The 13,241-nt window shown below is 41.3% G+C and overlaps 1 protein-coding gene across 1 annotated transcript; it reads right to left on the bottom strand.

Moving 5' to 3' along the window:
- Positions 1-1,043: 1,043 nt before the first annotated feature.
- On the bottom strand, positions 1,044-6,149 carry LOC115196964 (zinc finger and SCAN domain-containing protein 2). The gene is made up of 2 exons (XM_029758046.1): positions 5,880-6,149; positions 1,044-3,248 (listed from the first exon to the last, which is right to left on the bottom strand). Exons 1-2 carry the CDS (start codon positions 6,049-6,051, stop codon positions 2,260-2,262), a joined length of 1,161 nt encoding a protein of 386 aa, XP_029613906.1. The 5' UTR covers positions 6,052-6,149; the 3' UTR covers positions 1,044-2,259.
- Positions 6,150-13,241: the final 7,092 nt, after the last annotated feature.

The following is a 13,241-nucleotide window of genomic DNA, read 5'->3' as shown; positions in this document are numbered from 1 at the left end:
TTTTTGTGGGGACTTGCTTCCATTCAGCCACAAGAGCATTAGTGAGGTCGAGCACTGATGTTGGGCGATTAGGCCTGGCTCGCAGTCGGCGTTCCAATTAATCCCAAAGGTGTTCGATGGAGTTGAGGTAAGACTCTGTGCAGGCCAGTCAAGTTCTTCCACACCGATCTTGACAAACCATTTCTGTATGGACCTCGCTTTGTGCACGGCGGCATTGTCATGCTGAAAAAGGAAAGGGCCTTTCCCAAACTGTTGCCACAACGTTGGAATCACAGAATCATCAGAACGTTTTTGTCCGTTGGACTGCCAGATGGTGAAGCATGATTCATCACTTCAGAGAACGCGTTTCCACTGCTCCAGAGTCTAATGTCCAGCCGATGCTTGGCATTGTGCATGATGATCTTAGGCTTGTGTGCGGCTGCTCGGCCATGGAAACCCATTTCATGAAGCTCCCGAAAAACAGTTATTTTGCTGATGTTGCTTCCAGAGGCAGTTTTGAACTCGGTAGTGAGTGTTACAACCGAGGACAGACAACTTTTACGCGCTTCAGCACCTGGCGGTCTCGTTCTGTGAACTTGTGTGGCCTACCACTTCACGGCTGAGCCGCTGTTGCTCATAGACGTTTCCAATTCACAATAACAGCACTTACAGTTGACCAGAGCAGCTCTAGCAGGGCAGAAATTTGACAAACTGATTTGTTGGAAAAGGTGCCATCCTATGACGGGGCCACATTGAAAGTCACTGAGCTCTTCAGTAAGGCTAATCTACTACCAAAGTTTGTCTATGGAGATTGCATGGCTGTGTGCTCAATTTTATACACCTGTCAGCAACAAGTGTGGCTGAAATAGCCAAATCCACTAATTTGAACAGGTGTCAATATTAATTTTGTATATATAGCGTATCGGTCTCAAGGCATCTGTGAGCGCATGGGCAGCGCCATTGAGACATACAACGTTGTGATCTGCTAGCTACTATACCAGGAGACTACCAGCAATTTTGCTAAGCTAATGATATGCTAACTTCAATCATCTCCAAACTGCACGCAGAGGCATACATTTTTTAATGAGTTCATCTGACTCTGGGTAAGTAGAAAAAGTACCTAAATCTCAAAATCTTGCCGTATCCCATTAAACATGAATACACCATCACATGGTTGGGGTCAATTTCAAAGGGATAGTTTGCTGTTTTACACCTTATAGATTGCTAACAAACAAAAAATAAATGGGGGTGATGGGGGCAATTAGTCAAAGTTCAAAGTTTGTGGCCAAATCCCCTCAAGTTACCAGTGGTTATTCAAACAACTCTAAGTAATGGATTACAGTTTCTACTGGCCCATGGACTACTTTCAGGGTAAGGAACCATCCGACTGACTAAGGCGTAAAAAAGTTAACTATCCTTTAATTTACAAATCAATCATTGCAAATAGGGCATTAATGTTCAAGGATTTTTCAATGAAACTGAATTGGATCATTTAATGACCCCAAACCCTAACTGTTCTATGTGCTCTTTATTTTATATTTGTTGCTTTCCCCCCCACAGATGCTGTCATGAAGCACTTCCTGGATGTGACAAAAGGGACAAGTGGGAACGGTTTAAAACAGTAAAATGGCTGAATTGAGAAGTGATGAAAGAAAAAAAATGAAAGAAATGTCATCCTAATCAAGTTGAGTGTTTAGTGTAGTTTGTTCTAAGGTTTTATTACCATGACTACAAAGATCACTCAAATAGTGATCCCGTAACATATATGTTAACACATACTGTTAACATATAAAGGGACATATTTGTAATAAACATTTTAATACATGTCACACATGAGCATTTAAGTATTATACATGTATGCAGATATACTGAAAAAAATAATAAAATAATAATAAATATATATAAATGCAACATGCAACAATTTCAAAGGTTTTGCTGAGTTACAGTTCATATAAAGGAAATCAGTCAATTGAAATAAATTCATTAGGCCCTAATCTACAGATTTCACATGACTGGGCAGGGGCGCAGCCATGGGTGCACCATGGCCAAGTGCAACATGGCCAATGTACGGAATAAATGCACTTGTAAATGTAGAGTGGGAAACTGATTAAAACATACAATCCCTGGATGAAGAAAATATCAGTTCCAGAAGTATCCATCATATGAATCGGCCCACTTGAGCATTTCATCAATCATTGCATCTTACTTGTCTCTCCCATGAGTCCTTGTGTACTTTTAAGATTTGATCCTGAAACATCTGTCACAACAACTGCAATGATATTATTTCTCCCCTGTGTGGGACTTTCTATGATATTTCAGATTTCCACTCTGATTGAACGCTTTGCCACAATCAGGGCAGCGAAACGGCTTCTCCCCTGTGTGAATCCGGATGTGTTTCTTCAGATCGCCGCTGGTGCTGAATCCTTTGCCACAAACAGGACAGTGACACGTTTTTTCCCCTGTATGGCTTCTCATGTGCACTATCAGATTGCTGTTTAAGGTGAACCATTTACTACAAACATGACAACAATACCTAGCTGCAATGTGAGTCTGGAGGTGATCTTTCATACTTTCTGTTGACGCCATATGCTTTCCACACACTCCACAAAGTGTTTCTTTATCGTTTGTATGAGTTTGAACATGTTTAAATAATAAGCCCATGTAATGAAAATACTTGCCACACACCTTACAACAACCAGGAGTAGCATGACCTTGCTGGGGTGATTTCAGGTGGAACAACTGTGTGGATTTGTAATCCTTAGTGTTGATAAGGGAGCTTTGTAATTTTAGCATCTTTGTTTCTTTTGATTTGACTGACTTGAAACCTGACGGAGGTCCGCCAGTCTCCATCCCACTGTCACTTTCACTGTTTTCACTCTGAGCTGCAGGACAGTCTGGATTTACTGCAGAGAGGGGCTGAAAAACACTGGTTGGTTCTGATTCTCCGTAGTCCTTTCCATCAGGTTCTGTTTTGATCTGTTCAGTTGTGCTGGGTAGAGTGTCTCTCTCTCCGTTCCCTTCCTTTTGGGCTTGATAGGGATGTGAGGGTTGAGTTGGGTCCTCATCATAAGCAGGAGTGAATATGGAGTCTTTAGTATGAGTCTCAAGCCCTTGAAGCTGCTCTTCCTTCTGACTGGCCCCATGTTCCTCTTTGATCTGTGTGGACTCTGGGTTCTCATGCCTCAGACTGGGGCTCCACTCCTGCTCACAGTGCTGCTGCTCCGGGGGAATGTCCACTTCAGAGACAGAGAGACAGAGCTGCTGGAGGTCTGGGGGGAAAGGAAAAAGAATGAAAATTAGTGCTGACATTATGCCAAGGTTTATCCTAGGATTTTTTCAGCAGTGACTCTCTTTGCACTGGCTCTATGCACACTCACTGGACTCTGCGCACACACACACACAAAAGTTTGGGGTCACTTAGAAATGTCCTTGTTTCTGAAAGAAAAGCAAAAAAAAATTCTCCATTAAAATAACATAAAATTGATCAGAAATACAGTGTAGACATTGTTAATGTTGTAAATGACTATTGTAGCTGGAAACGGCAGATTTTTTATGGAATATCTACATAGGCCCATTATCAGCAACCATCACACCTGTGTTCCAATGGCACGTTGTGTTAGCTAATCCAAGTTTATAATTTTAAAAGGCTAATTGATCATTAGAAAACCCTTTTGCAATTATGTTAGCACAGCTGAAAACTGTTGTCCTGATAAAAGAAGCAATAAAATTGGCCTTCTTTAGACTAGTTGAGTATCTGGAGCATCAGCATTTGTGGGTTTGATTACAGGCTGAAAATGGCCAGAAACAAAGAACTTTCTTCTGAAACTCATCAGTCTATTCTTGTTCTGAGAAATGTAGGCTATTCCATGCAATAAATTTCCAAGAAACTGAAGATCTGGTACAACGCTGTGTACTACTCCCTTCACAGAACAGCACAAACTGGCTCTAACCAGAATAGAAAGAGGAGTGGGAGGCCCCAGTGCGCATAACACCAGTCTCAACGTCAACAGTGAAGAGGCGATTCCGGGATGCTGGCCTTCTAGGCAGAGTTGCAAAGAAAAATCCATATCTCAGACTGGCCAATAAAAATAAAAGATTAAGATGGGCAAAAGAACACAGACACTGGACAGAGGAACTCTTTCTAGAAGGCCAGCATCCCGGAGTCGCCTCTTCACTGTTGACGTTGAGACTGGTGTTTTGCAGGCACTATTTAATGAAGCTGCCAGTTGAGGACTTGTGAGGCGTCTGTTTCTCAAACTAGACACTAATGTACTTGTCCTCTTGCTCAGTTGTGCCCCGGGGCTTCCCACTCCTCTTTCTATTCTGGCTAGAGCCAGTTTACACTGCCATTGGAACACAGGAGTGATGGTTGCTGATAACAAGCCTCTGTACGCCTATGTAGATATTCCATAAAAAAATAGTTTCCAGCTACAATAGTCATTTACAACATTAACAACGTCTACACTGTATTTCTGATCAATTTTATGTTATTTTAGAAATGGACCAAAAAAAAAAGGGCTTTTCTTTCAAAAACAAGGACATTTCTAAGTGACCCCAAACTTTTGAACGGTAGTGTATATACACTTTCACATACGCTGCTGCTACTCTGTTTATTATCTATCCTGATTGTCGAGTCACTTTTACCCCTACCTACATGTACGTATTAACTCAACTACCTCGTACCCCTGTACATAATCTCATTATTGTTATTTTATTGTGTTACTATTTCCTTTTATGCTAATTATTCTTACTTTCATTGGGAAAGGGCTCGTAAGTAAGCATTTCACGGTAAAGTTTACACCTCCTACACCTGTTGTATTCAGCGCATATGACAAATAAACTTGGATATGATGGGTAGGGTGGAGGGGTGCATTGCTGCTAGCGTTAGTGCAATGACAAGCTAGCTGTTCCTGTAGACTTCCACCCCGTTCGCTTCTACAGACAGTGAGTCACATGGCTGTGTCTTGCTATATAAAGCAGGCAGACAGACATCGAGGTGTTCAGTTACTGTTCGATTGAAGGTTAGAACGGGATCTACGGTCTCAGAAAGGTCACCCTCCAGTGGCGGTTCTAGGCCATTTCAACTGGGGGGGCCAAGCTGGGGCCAGTTGTACTGTTAGAGGGGCCAGTTACATTAGACGTTATTGTTGTCATATCGTTTTCTTCACTGCATTGCAGGCATTAGCAGGCAAAAGACCATGTTCATAATCATCATCGTTGCCACTGTCTAATAAGGATGTCAAAAAAGAATGATAGCAAAAATTAGTTATGTAAAAATTATTTCATACTCCACATTTAGGGGGGCCACAAGGGGGTCTAAAATTGTTGTCACAGGGGCACTGCCCCCCCCCCCCCCCCCCCAGAACCACTAGTGCCACCCTCCTGGGCTTTTTGCCCACGACAACCGAGAATGGAGCGACAAACAAAAAAACATCCAGTCAACGGCAGTCCTATTGGTGAAAACGGTTCATTGATGGGAGAGGTCGAAGGAGAATGGCAAGAATCATGCAAGCTAACAGGCGGGCCACAAACAGGCAAATAACGATGCAGTACCACAGTGGTGTGGAGAATGGATGGGCTATTGCAGCAGACGACCACAACGGGTTCCACTCCTATCAGCTGAAAACAAGAAAAAGCTGGTTTACCTGGTACTAGATGGGTGTACAAAATAAACTGGCCGGTGAGTGTGTACGTATCAAATATTTTTTGCAGCAGTGGCAACAATTTAGCAGGGGTGGGCCACCACTGCTAAAAGAATATAGGTGAAACACTGCATTGTGACATTTAGACCTACCTACTACAGGTACACTTCCTCTCAAAAATAACTATCTTTGGCATTGCTCCTTTTGTTTCATAAAATGAAGGTTGAGTAAGTTTGACATATGTAATGAGTAACAAACCTGCTCTGTCTTGCTTTATCTCAGGTTGAAGAACAATGTCGAGTAGCCTCTGTAGACGGACAACTTCCTCCTGATTCTCTGCTATGGTTTTTTCAACGACCTCCAATATCTCCTCAGCAGCAGCTGTTAATCTATCGTAGAGAAAAACTCTCAACAACTGTATTTTAGACATGTTTAGATAATGCAAGATGATTAGCTAGCTAGCTGTGTTGTTTTAATCGTCTGAAATTCCGCAACACTAAAAAAGTACTTCCGAATCACGGAATTTCGACAAAAATTCAAAGTAAAAGTCCCCACGTAATAGTATAATTGTGTCAATAACCTGTATTTAAATTAGCTAGCTATTTGATTATTTCGCTAGCTAGCTAACGTTAGCCATGTATACTTATGTCGATTAGTATGAAGACGGATTCAAGGCCACCATAGAAATATATAAAATCTAATATTTTAACCCAAAAACTGTATAAGACTCTTTGACAACCTGCTCTTTAATTGTCCAAGTCACTTGTCAATATTACTTATCAGCTACTGTTAACTTTAGCTAGTTAACTGTATAAATGAATAGCACAATTACATTTTCGATCTAACGTTAACACATCCACTGAACAACTATGCAATACTGCCATAAGGGTGTAGACTCAGGTCTTTACCTATGAAACCCAAGCGCCGCAAACAGTTTTGTACCGGCATCAGTACGGGTTTAAAAATATTTGTGTGACTTACATTTATCTTGTAAGCATTTGTATCTGTCGTGTGAATGTTGCTGTTTGTGTTTACTTTATCGTTTCTAGTTATTCTATTCTACAAAATGTTTTACATTTCTCAAGGCCATCTGGTCAGACTGTATGGCTAATGATTGTTAAGTTACACACAGTAACACATTTATACACTCTATGTTTCCCCTATATCTAAAAAAACAGACAGGAAATTGAAACACGCCTTTCAAAAGACAAAAAGGATCTCTGTGCCCAAAGTGCTGAATTCCACTCCTGAGGAACTTCCTTTGTTTTTAGAGAGGAAGGAGCTGACGGGAAGAAATTAAGGCTCTTAGCCTCGTTATAACTAACATAGTGTTATTTCTAGAGTTGTTACTGTTTTCCTTGTGTGGGGCCAACATCTTAAGCCTTGATTGTCAAAAAGTTAATTGACAAACAACCACAAATTTGGCATATACAGTGCATTCGGAAAGTATAGACTCCTTGACTTTTTCCACATTTTGTTACTTTACAGCCTTATTCTAAAATGGATTAAATAGTTTTTTCCCCTCATTAATCTAAACTCAGTACCCCATAATGACAAAGCTAAAACAGGTTTTTAGAAATGTTTGCAAAGGTTTAAAAAAACAACCTGAAAATGACATTAACATAAGTGTTCAGACCCTTTATTTAGTACTTTGTTGAAGCCCCTTTGGCAGCGATTACAGCCTCGAGTCTTCTTGGGTATGACACTACAAGCTTGGCACACCTGTATTTGGGGAGTTTCTCCCATTCTTCTCTGCAGATCCTCTCAAGCTCTGTCAGGTTGGATGGGGAGCGACGCTGCAAAGCTATTTTCACGTCTCTCCAGAGATGTTCGATCGGGTTCAAGTCCAGGCTCTGGCTGCGCCTCTCAAGGATATTGAGATTTGTCCCGAAGTCACTCCTACTTGTCTTGGCTGTGTGCTTAGGGTTGTTGTCCTGTTGGAAGGTGAACCTTCACCCCAGTCTGAGGTCCTGAGCGCTCTGGAGCAGGTTTTCATCAAGGATCTCTCTGTACTTTGCTCCGTACATTTTTCCATAAATCCTGACTAGTCTCCAAGTCCCTGCCACTGAAAAACATCCCCACAGCATGATGCTGCTATCACCATGCTTCACCGTAGGGATGGTGCCAGGTTTCCTCCAGACGTGACGCTTTGCATTCAGGCCAAAGAGTTCAATCTTGTTTTCATCAGACCAGAGAATCTTGTTTCACATGGTCTGACAGTCCTTTAGGTGTCTTTTGGCAAACTCCAAGTGGGTTGTCATGTGCCTTTTACTGAGGAGTGGCTTCCATCTTGCCGCTCTACCATAAAGGCCTGATTGTTGGAGTGCTGTAGAGATGGTTGTCCTTTTGGAAGGTTCTCCCATCTCCACAGAGGAACTCTGGAGCTCTGTCAGAGTGACCATTGGGCTCTAGGTCACCCCCGATTGCTCAGTTTGACCGGGCGGCCAGCTTAAGAGTCTTTTTGGTTCCAAACTTTCTTTTTTAGGGAATGATGGAGGCCACTGTGTTCTTGGGGACCTTCAATACTGCAGAAATGTTTTGCTAGTTGAAGAAGCATCTCAAGGATGATCAAATAAATGTTTTGGTACCCTTCCCCAGATCTGTGCCTCAATACAATTCTGTCTCAGAGCTCTACAGATAATTCCTTCAACCTCATGGTTTGGTTTTTGCTCTGACATGCACTGCCAACCATGGGACCTTACATAGACAGGTGTGTGCCTTTCCAAATCATGACCAATCAATTGAATTTACCACAGGTGGACTCCATTCAAGTTGTAGAAACATTTCAAGGATCATCAATGGAAACAGGATGCTCAATTTCAAGTCTCATAGCAAATATATATATATTATTTAACTAGGCAAGTCAGTTAAGAACAAATTCTTATTTACAATGACAGCCTAGGAACAGTGGGTTAACTGCCTTGTTCAGAGGCAGAACAACAGATTTTTACCTCGTCAGCTCAGGGATTTGATCTGGCAACCTCTCGGTTACTGGCCCAACTCTCTAACCACTAGGCTACCTGCCACCCTCAAGGATGACCAATGGAAACAGGATGCAAATGAGCTACATTTCGAGTCTCATAGCAAAGGGTTTGAATACTTATGTAAATAAGGCATTTCAGTTTTAAATATTTTATAAATTTGCAACAATTTCTAAAAACCTGTTTTCGCTTTCTCATTTCTCAATCTCGTTGAAAAGACGAAGAAATACATGTATTTAATCTATTTTAGAATAAGGCTGTAACGTAACAGAATTTGGAAAAAGGGAAGGGGTCTCAATACTTTTCGTATGCCCTGTAGGTGTTCCTCATCTTGTAGGTGAATGCACACAGGTTCCGTTACTTGATACTGAATTTACACTGAGTGTACAAAACATTAAGAACACCTGCTCTTTCCATGATATAGACTGACCAGGTGAATCCAGCTGAAAGATATGATCCCATATTGATGTCACTTGTTCAATCCACTTCAATCAGTGTAGATGAAGGGGAGGAGACAGGTTAAATAAGGATTTTTAAGCCTTGAGACAATTAAGACATGGATTGTGTATGTGTGCCATTGAGGGTGAACGGGCAAGACAAAATATTTAAGTGCCTTTGAACGGGGTATGGTAGTAGGTGCCAGGCGCACCGGTTTGAGATTGACAAGAACTGAAACACTGCTTAGTTTTTCACGTTCAACAACTTCCTGTGTGTATCAAGAATGATCCACCACCCAAAGGACATCCAGCCAACTTGACACAACTGTGGGAAGCATTGAAGTCAACATGGGCCAGCATCCCTGTGGAAAGGTTTCGACACCTTGTAGAGTCCATGTCCCGACAAATTGTGGCTATTCTGAGGGCAAAATCTGGTGCAACTCAATATTAGGAAGATTCTCCTAATGTTTTGTATACTCAATGTATACTTTAGTTAAAGAACAACCAGTGAATGCTGTGTGACATGCAATTCTTGATTATAGGCCACTCAGGAGTCCTGTGCTGCAGAAGCCAATGATTACGGTGCCGACAGAGACCACCACTGACGCAAGTGATGACAAGGTTGTGCAAAAAATGCAACTCAGTGAGAGTAAAGCATTTTATAAAGATGCTGACCAAGGAATTGAATGAGGCCACAGACAGATGTAAGACAATGGAGGCAGAGGTGGCAAACTACAGAAAACTGAACGTGGAGCTACAGGAATGCCTGATCGACGATTTATAAACGGATGTGTAAGTGCACTGTAATCGGTATATTTTGTATGTATTTTTTTTTAACACTGCACTTTAACATGAATATGTTAATGAATGTTTTCACCAAGATGAATGTCAAATATACTAAATAACTTTACTTTTACTTCTCTATCAATAGAAGCTCCCAGGACCTTGGCCCTGCTGGAGCCCCTTGTCACACCCGGAAGAGACCACCTGAATGATAAGGCATTCTATTCTAGTTATTATGTTGTACACAAAAATATTTCCAAAGTGTGATTGTTGTGGCTATTAATCTTAGATGTCAAGTTAGCCAGTTGATGCTTGAGTGAATGTTGACTGCATTGTACACGCTTGGCAAACAGTCTTGGAGAGGAGGACAGGGCATACAGTACAGGTGAGTCTTGGCTTACTGTTACTTGGCATACAGTACAGGTGAGTCTTTGAGAGGAGCGCAGGGGAGGAGGACAGGGTTACTGTTACCTGGCGTACAGTACAGGTGAGTCTTTGAGAGGAGCGCAGGGGAGGAGGACAGGGTTACTGTTACTTGGCGTACAGTACAGGTGTCTTGGCTTACTGTTACTTGGCATACAGTACAGGTGTCTTGGCTTACTGTTACTTGGCATAGAGCACAGGTGAGTCTTTGAGAGGAGCGCAGAGGAGGAGGACAGGGTTACTGTGACTTGGCGTACAGTACAGGTGAGTCTTGGAGGTCAGGGTTACTTAACATACAGTACAGGATACGATGTCAGGGTTATCCAAATCTAGGGACAGGTCCACTGGGCAGAAAGCGGTCGAATCAGTGTTTCCATGTCATTTCAACCCCCAAAATCTGTGACGACATTGAATCAATGTGGAGAACTAGTTGGATTTGCAAAAAGTCATCAACATAAGGGCATTTTGTATTTTTTTCAACCAACTTTTATCCTAAATCCAATGACAGGGTGAATATTTTTTGTTGATTTCACAGTAATTGACAACTCAACCAAATGTAAACCAAGACTACACATTGAACTGAGGTCTGTGCCCAGTGCGGGGGGTCCAAAAAGACTGACCTGCTGCACAATGTTTAGTTAATGTTGGTATGCCTGTTAAATAATAGGGTAGAAAGTCATTTCTTCTTGATCCAACATACTCCTGATGAAGTCCCTGATGAAATTATGTTTAAACCTATATGATTATGTTTTACAGATTGGAGAGGGAGTTTTCATCCAAATGGACCAGTTGAAAAACAAATCTGCAAATCAGAGATTCCATGTTTGTGAAAGAATTTGCCACGTCAATCAGCAACCCTCAGCACCACGAGGGAAAAGCCTTCCCCACATTAAAAACAGCTCCAAAACCTCCCCTGACTCTGAAGAAATATAAGGCCTTAAGTTGTAATTAGCTATAATTACCCTTCATGCCCATACTCTCTTTTTTTGTATTGCAAGCTATGATCCTTTAGTCTGGGCACCAGTCTTTTTAGCTAACATTCAACTCCTTGTCATTTGCCAAAAAGACTGGCCTTTCGGCTATCTCAATAATTTATGGCGCAGTTGCTAATTGATAGTTGGAAACAACATTAATATTTTCCATGGCAACGTTATGGAACATGCGGTTAAGTTATATTATTTGTCCCTCTTCTCTTATTAATTGATGTAGTCCAGACAGGCTACTTTAGGAAACTTTCTGAATTGACAGATAATTTGTGAACTCACACACTAAAAGTCTAGATGATAAAAGGCTACACTGATCACTTGTGCTTGGCTGTCAAATGTATACGTTTCCCCAGCCATAGGCCTAATATTTAAATTGAGGAAATGCGATCATAGCCAAATCATTATTTTAGCGATCCACGTTAGACGTCCCTCCTAATGATAAGGCCCCCCATCCTGCTGATGTGAGCTGCTGGGCAGCGCACTTGCACTTGATATGCGTTTATGGAACTTGCCATTTCCAAAAAGGAGCTCAGTGGGGAATCGGAGATTCCTTGTTTTGCGATTTGTTGCCTACGTCAACAGCCAGGGTTTCATTAAATTGGCCTAGCAACTATATTTTCTTGCACATTTAATTACACATTTAACTGATGTTTTTTGGCGATGTTCAACTTACATTTTTTGCACAAAATTGTGCGTCAGACACCCAAAAATGGCGGTTCCCACCATGAAGCATGGAGGAGGAGGTGTGATGGTGTGGGGGTGCTTTGCTGGTGACACTGTTTCGCTGATTTATTTAGAATTCAAGGCACACTTAACCAGCATGGCTACCACAACATTCTGTAGTGATACAGCATCCCATCTGGTTTGTGCTTAGTGGGACTATCATTTGTTTTTCAACAGAACAATGACCCAAAACCCACCTCCAGGCTGTGTAAGTGTTATTTGACCAAGGTATGCTGCATCAGATGACCTGGCCTCCACAATCACCCGACCACAACCCAATTGAGATGGTTTGGGATGAGTTGGACCGCAGAGTGAAGGACAAGCATCCAACAAGTGCTCAGCATATGTGGGAACTCCTTCAAGATTGTTGGAAAAGCATTCCAGGTGACTACCTCATGAAGCTGGTTGAGAGAATGCAAAGCTGTTATCAAGGCAAAGGTTGGCTACTTTGAAGAATCTCAAATATAATATATATTTTGATTTGTTTAACACTTTTTTGGTTACTACATGATTCCATGTGTTATTTCATAGTTTTGATGTCGCAATGCTAGGAGGACATTAGACCTATAAATTACATATTGGCTTATATTGAAAAATATTATATTCACTATTATTCTACAATGTAGAAAATTGTAAAAAAATAAATAAAAAAACTTGAATGAGTAGCTGGTACAATATATATATATATAATATATATGATGCTACAGACCCTAGTGAGTATTACCAACCCCACTTTTACATCAGCACATATAATATTTTCAATATAAGCCAATATGTAATTTATAGGCCTAATGTCCTCCTAGCATTGCGGCCATCGGCATGGGTGGAGTAGAAAGGGCTGCTGGGTATTTAGACCACACTTTTTCAAGAAATAACACCATGTACAGGCTCCAGCCGTTTCTCAGTGTGCTCCACTTTATAGTATTTATCTTATTTAAAGTAGTAATTCCCTTTAGTTTAGATTTTTTCCCCGGTGTAGTTATAATTTTGTAACATTATTTTAACATTACCCACTATGCAAAGCCGCAAAAACGATTAGCTGTACATACGAAATCAGCGTTTTACTGCATGCTTTTATTTTGAAGGCAAAATCTGAACCGGAAGTCGTAATATTTGTGCCGCCACACTAATGTTGCTTTCATGACAGCTACGCTAGTAGAGAGAGACAATAGTAACGGTGTCTTTGTGTCGGCACCAACTCCGCCAGGGTTCCTTGGCAAGGCCTATGAGGAAATTAATGGCGTTTTTGTAGGGTTTTTGGATAAACGCCGAATAATTTATGTGGTA

The sequence above is a fragment of the Salmo trutta genome, chromosome 7 (assembly GCF_901001165.1).
Source record: "Salmo trutta chromosome 7, fSalTru1.1, whole genome shotgun sequence".
In the NCBI taxonomy this organism is placed as follows: domain Eukaryota; kingdom Metazoa; phylum Chordata; class Actinopteri; order Salmoniformes; family Salmonidae; genus Salmo; species Salmo trutta.
This window is presented reverse-complemented; position numbering and strand designations above follow the sequence as displayed.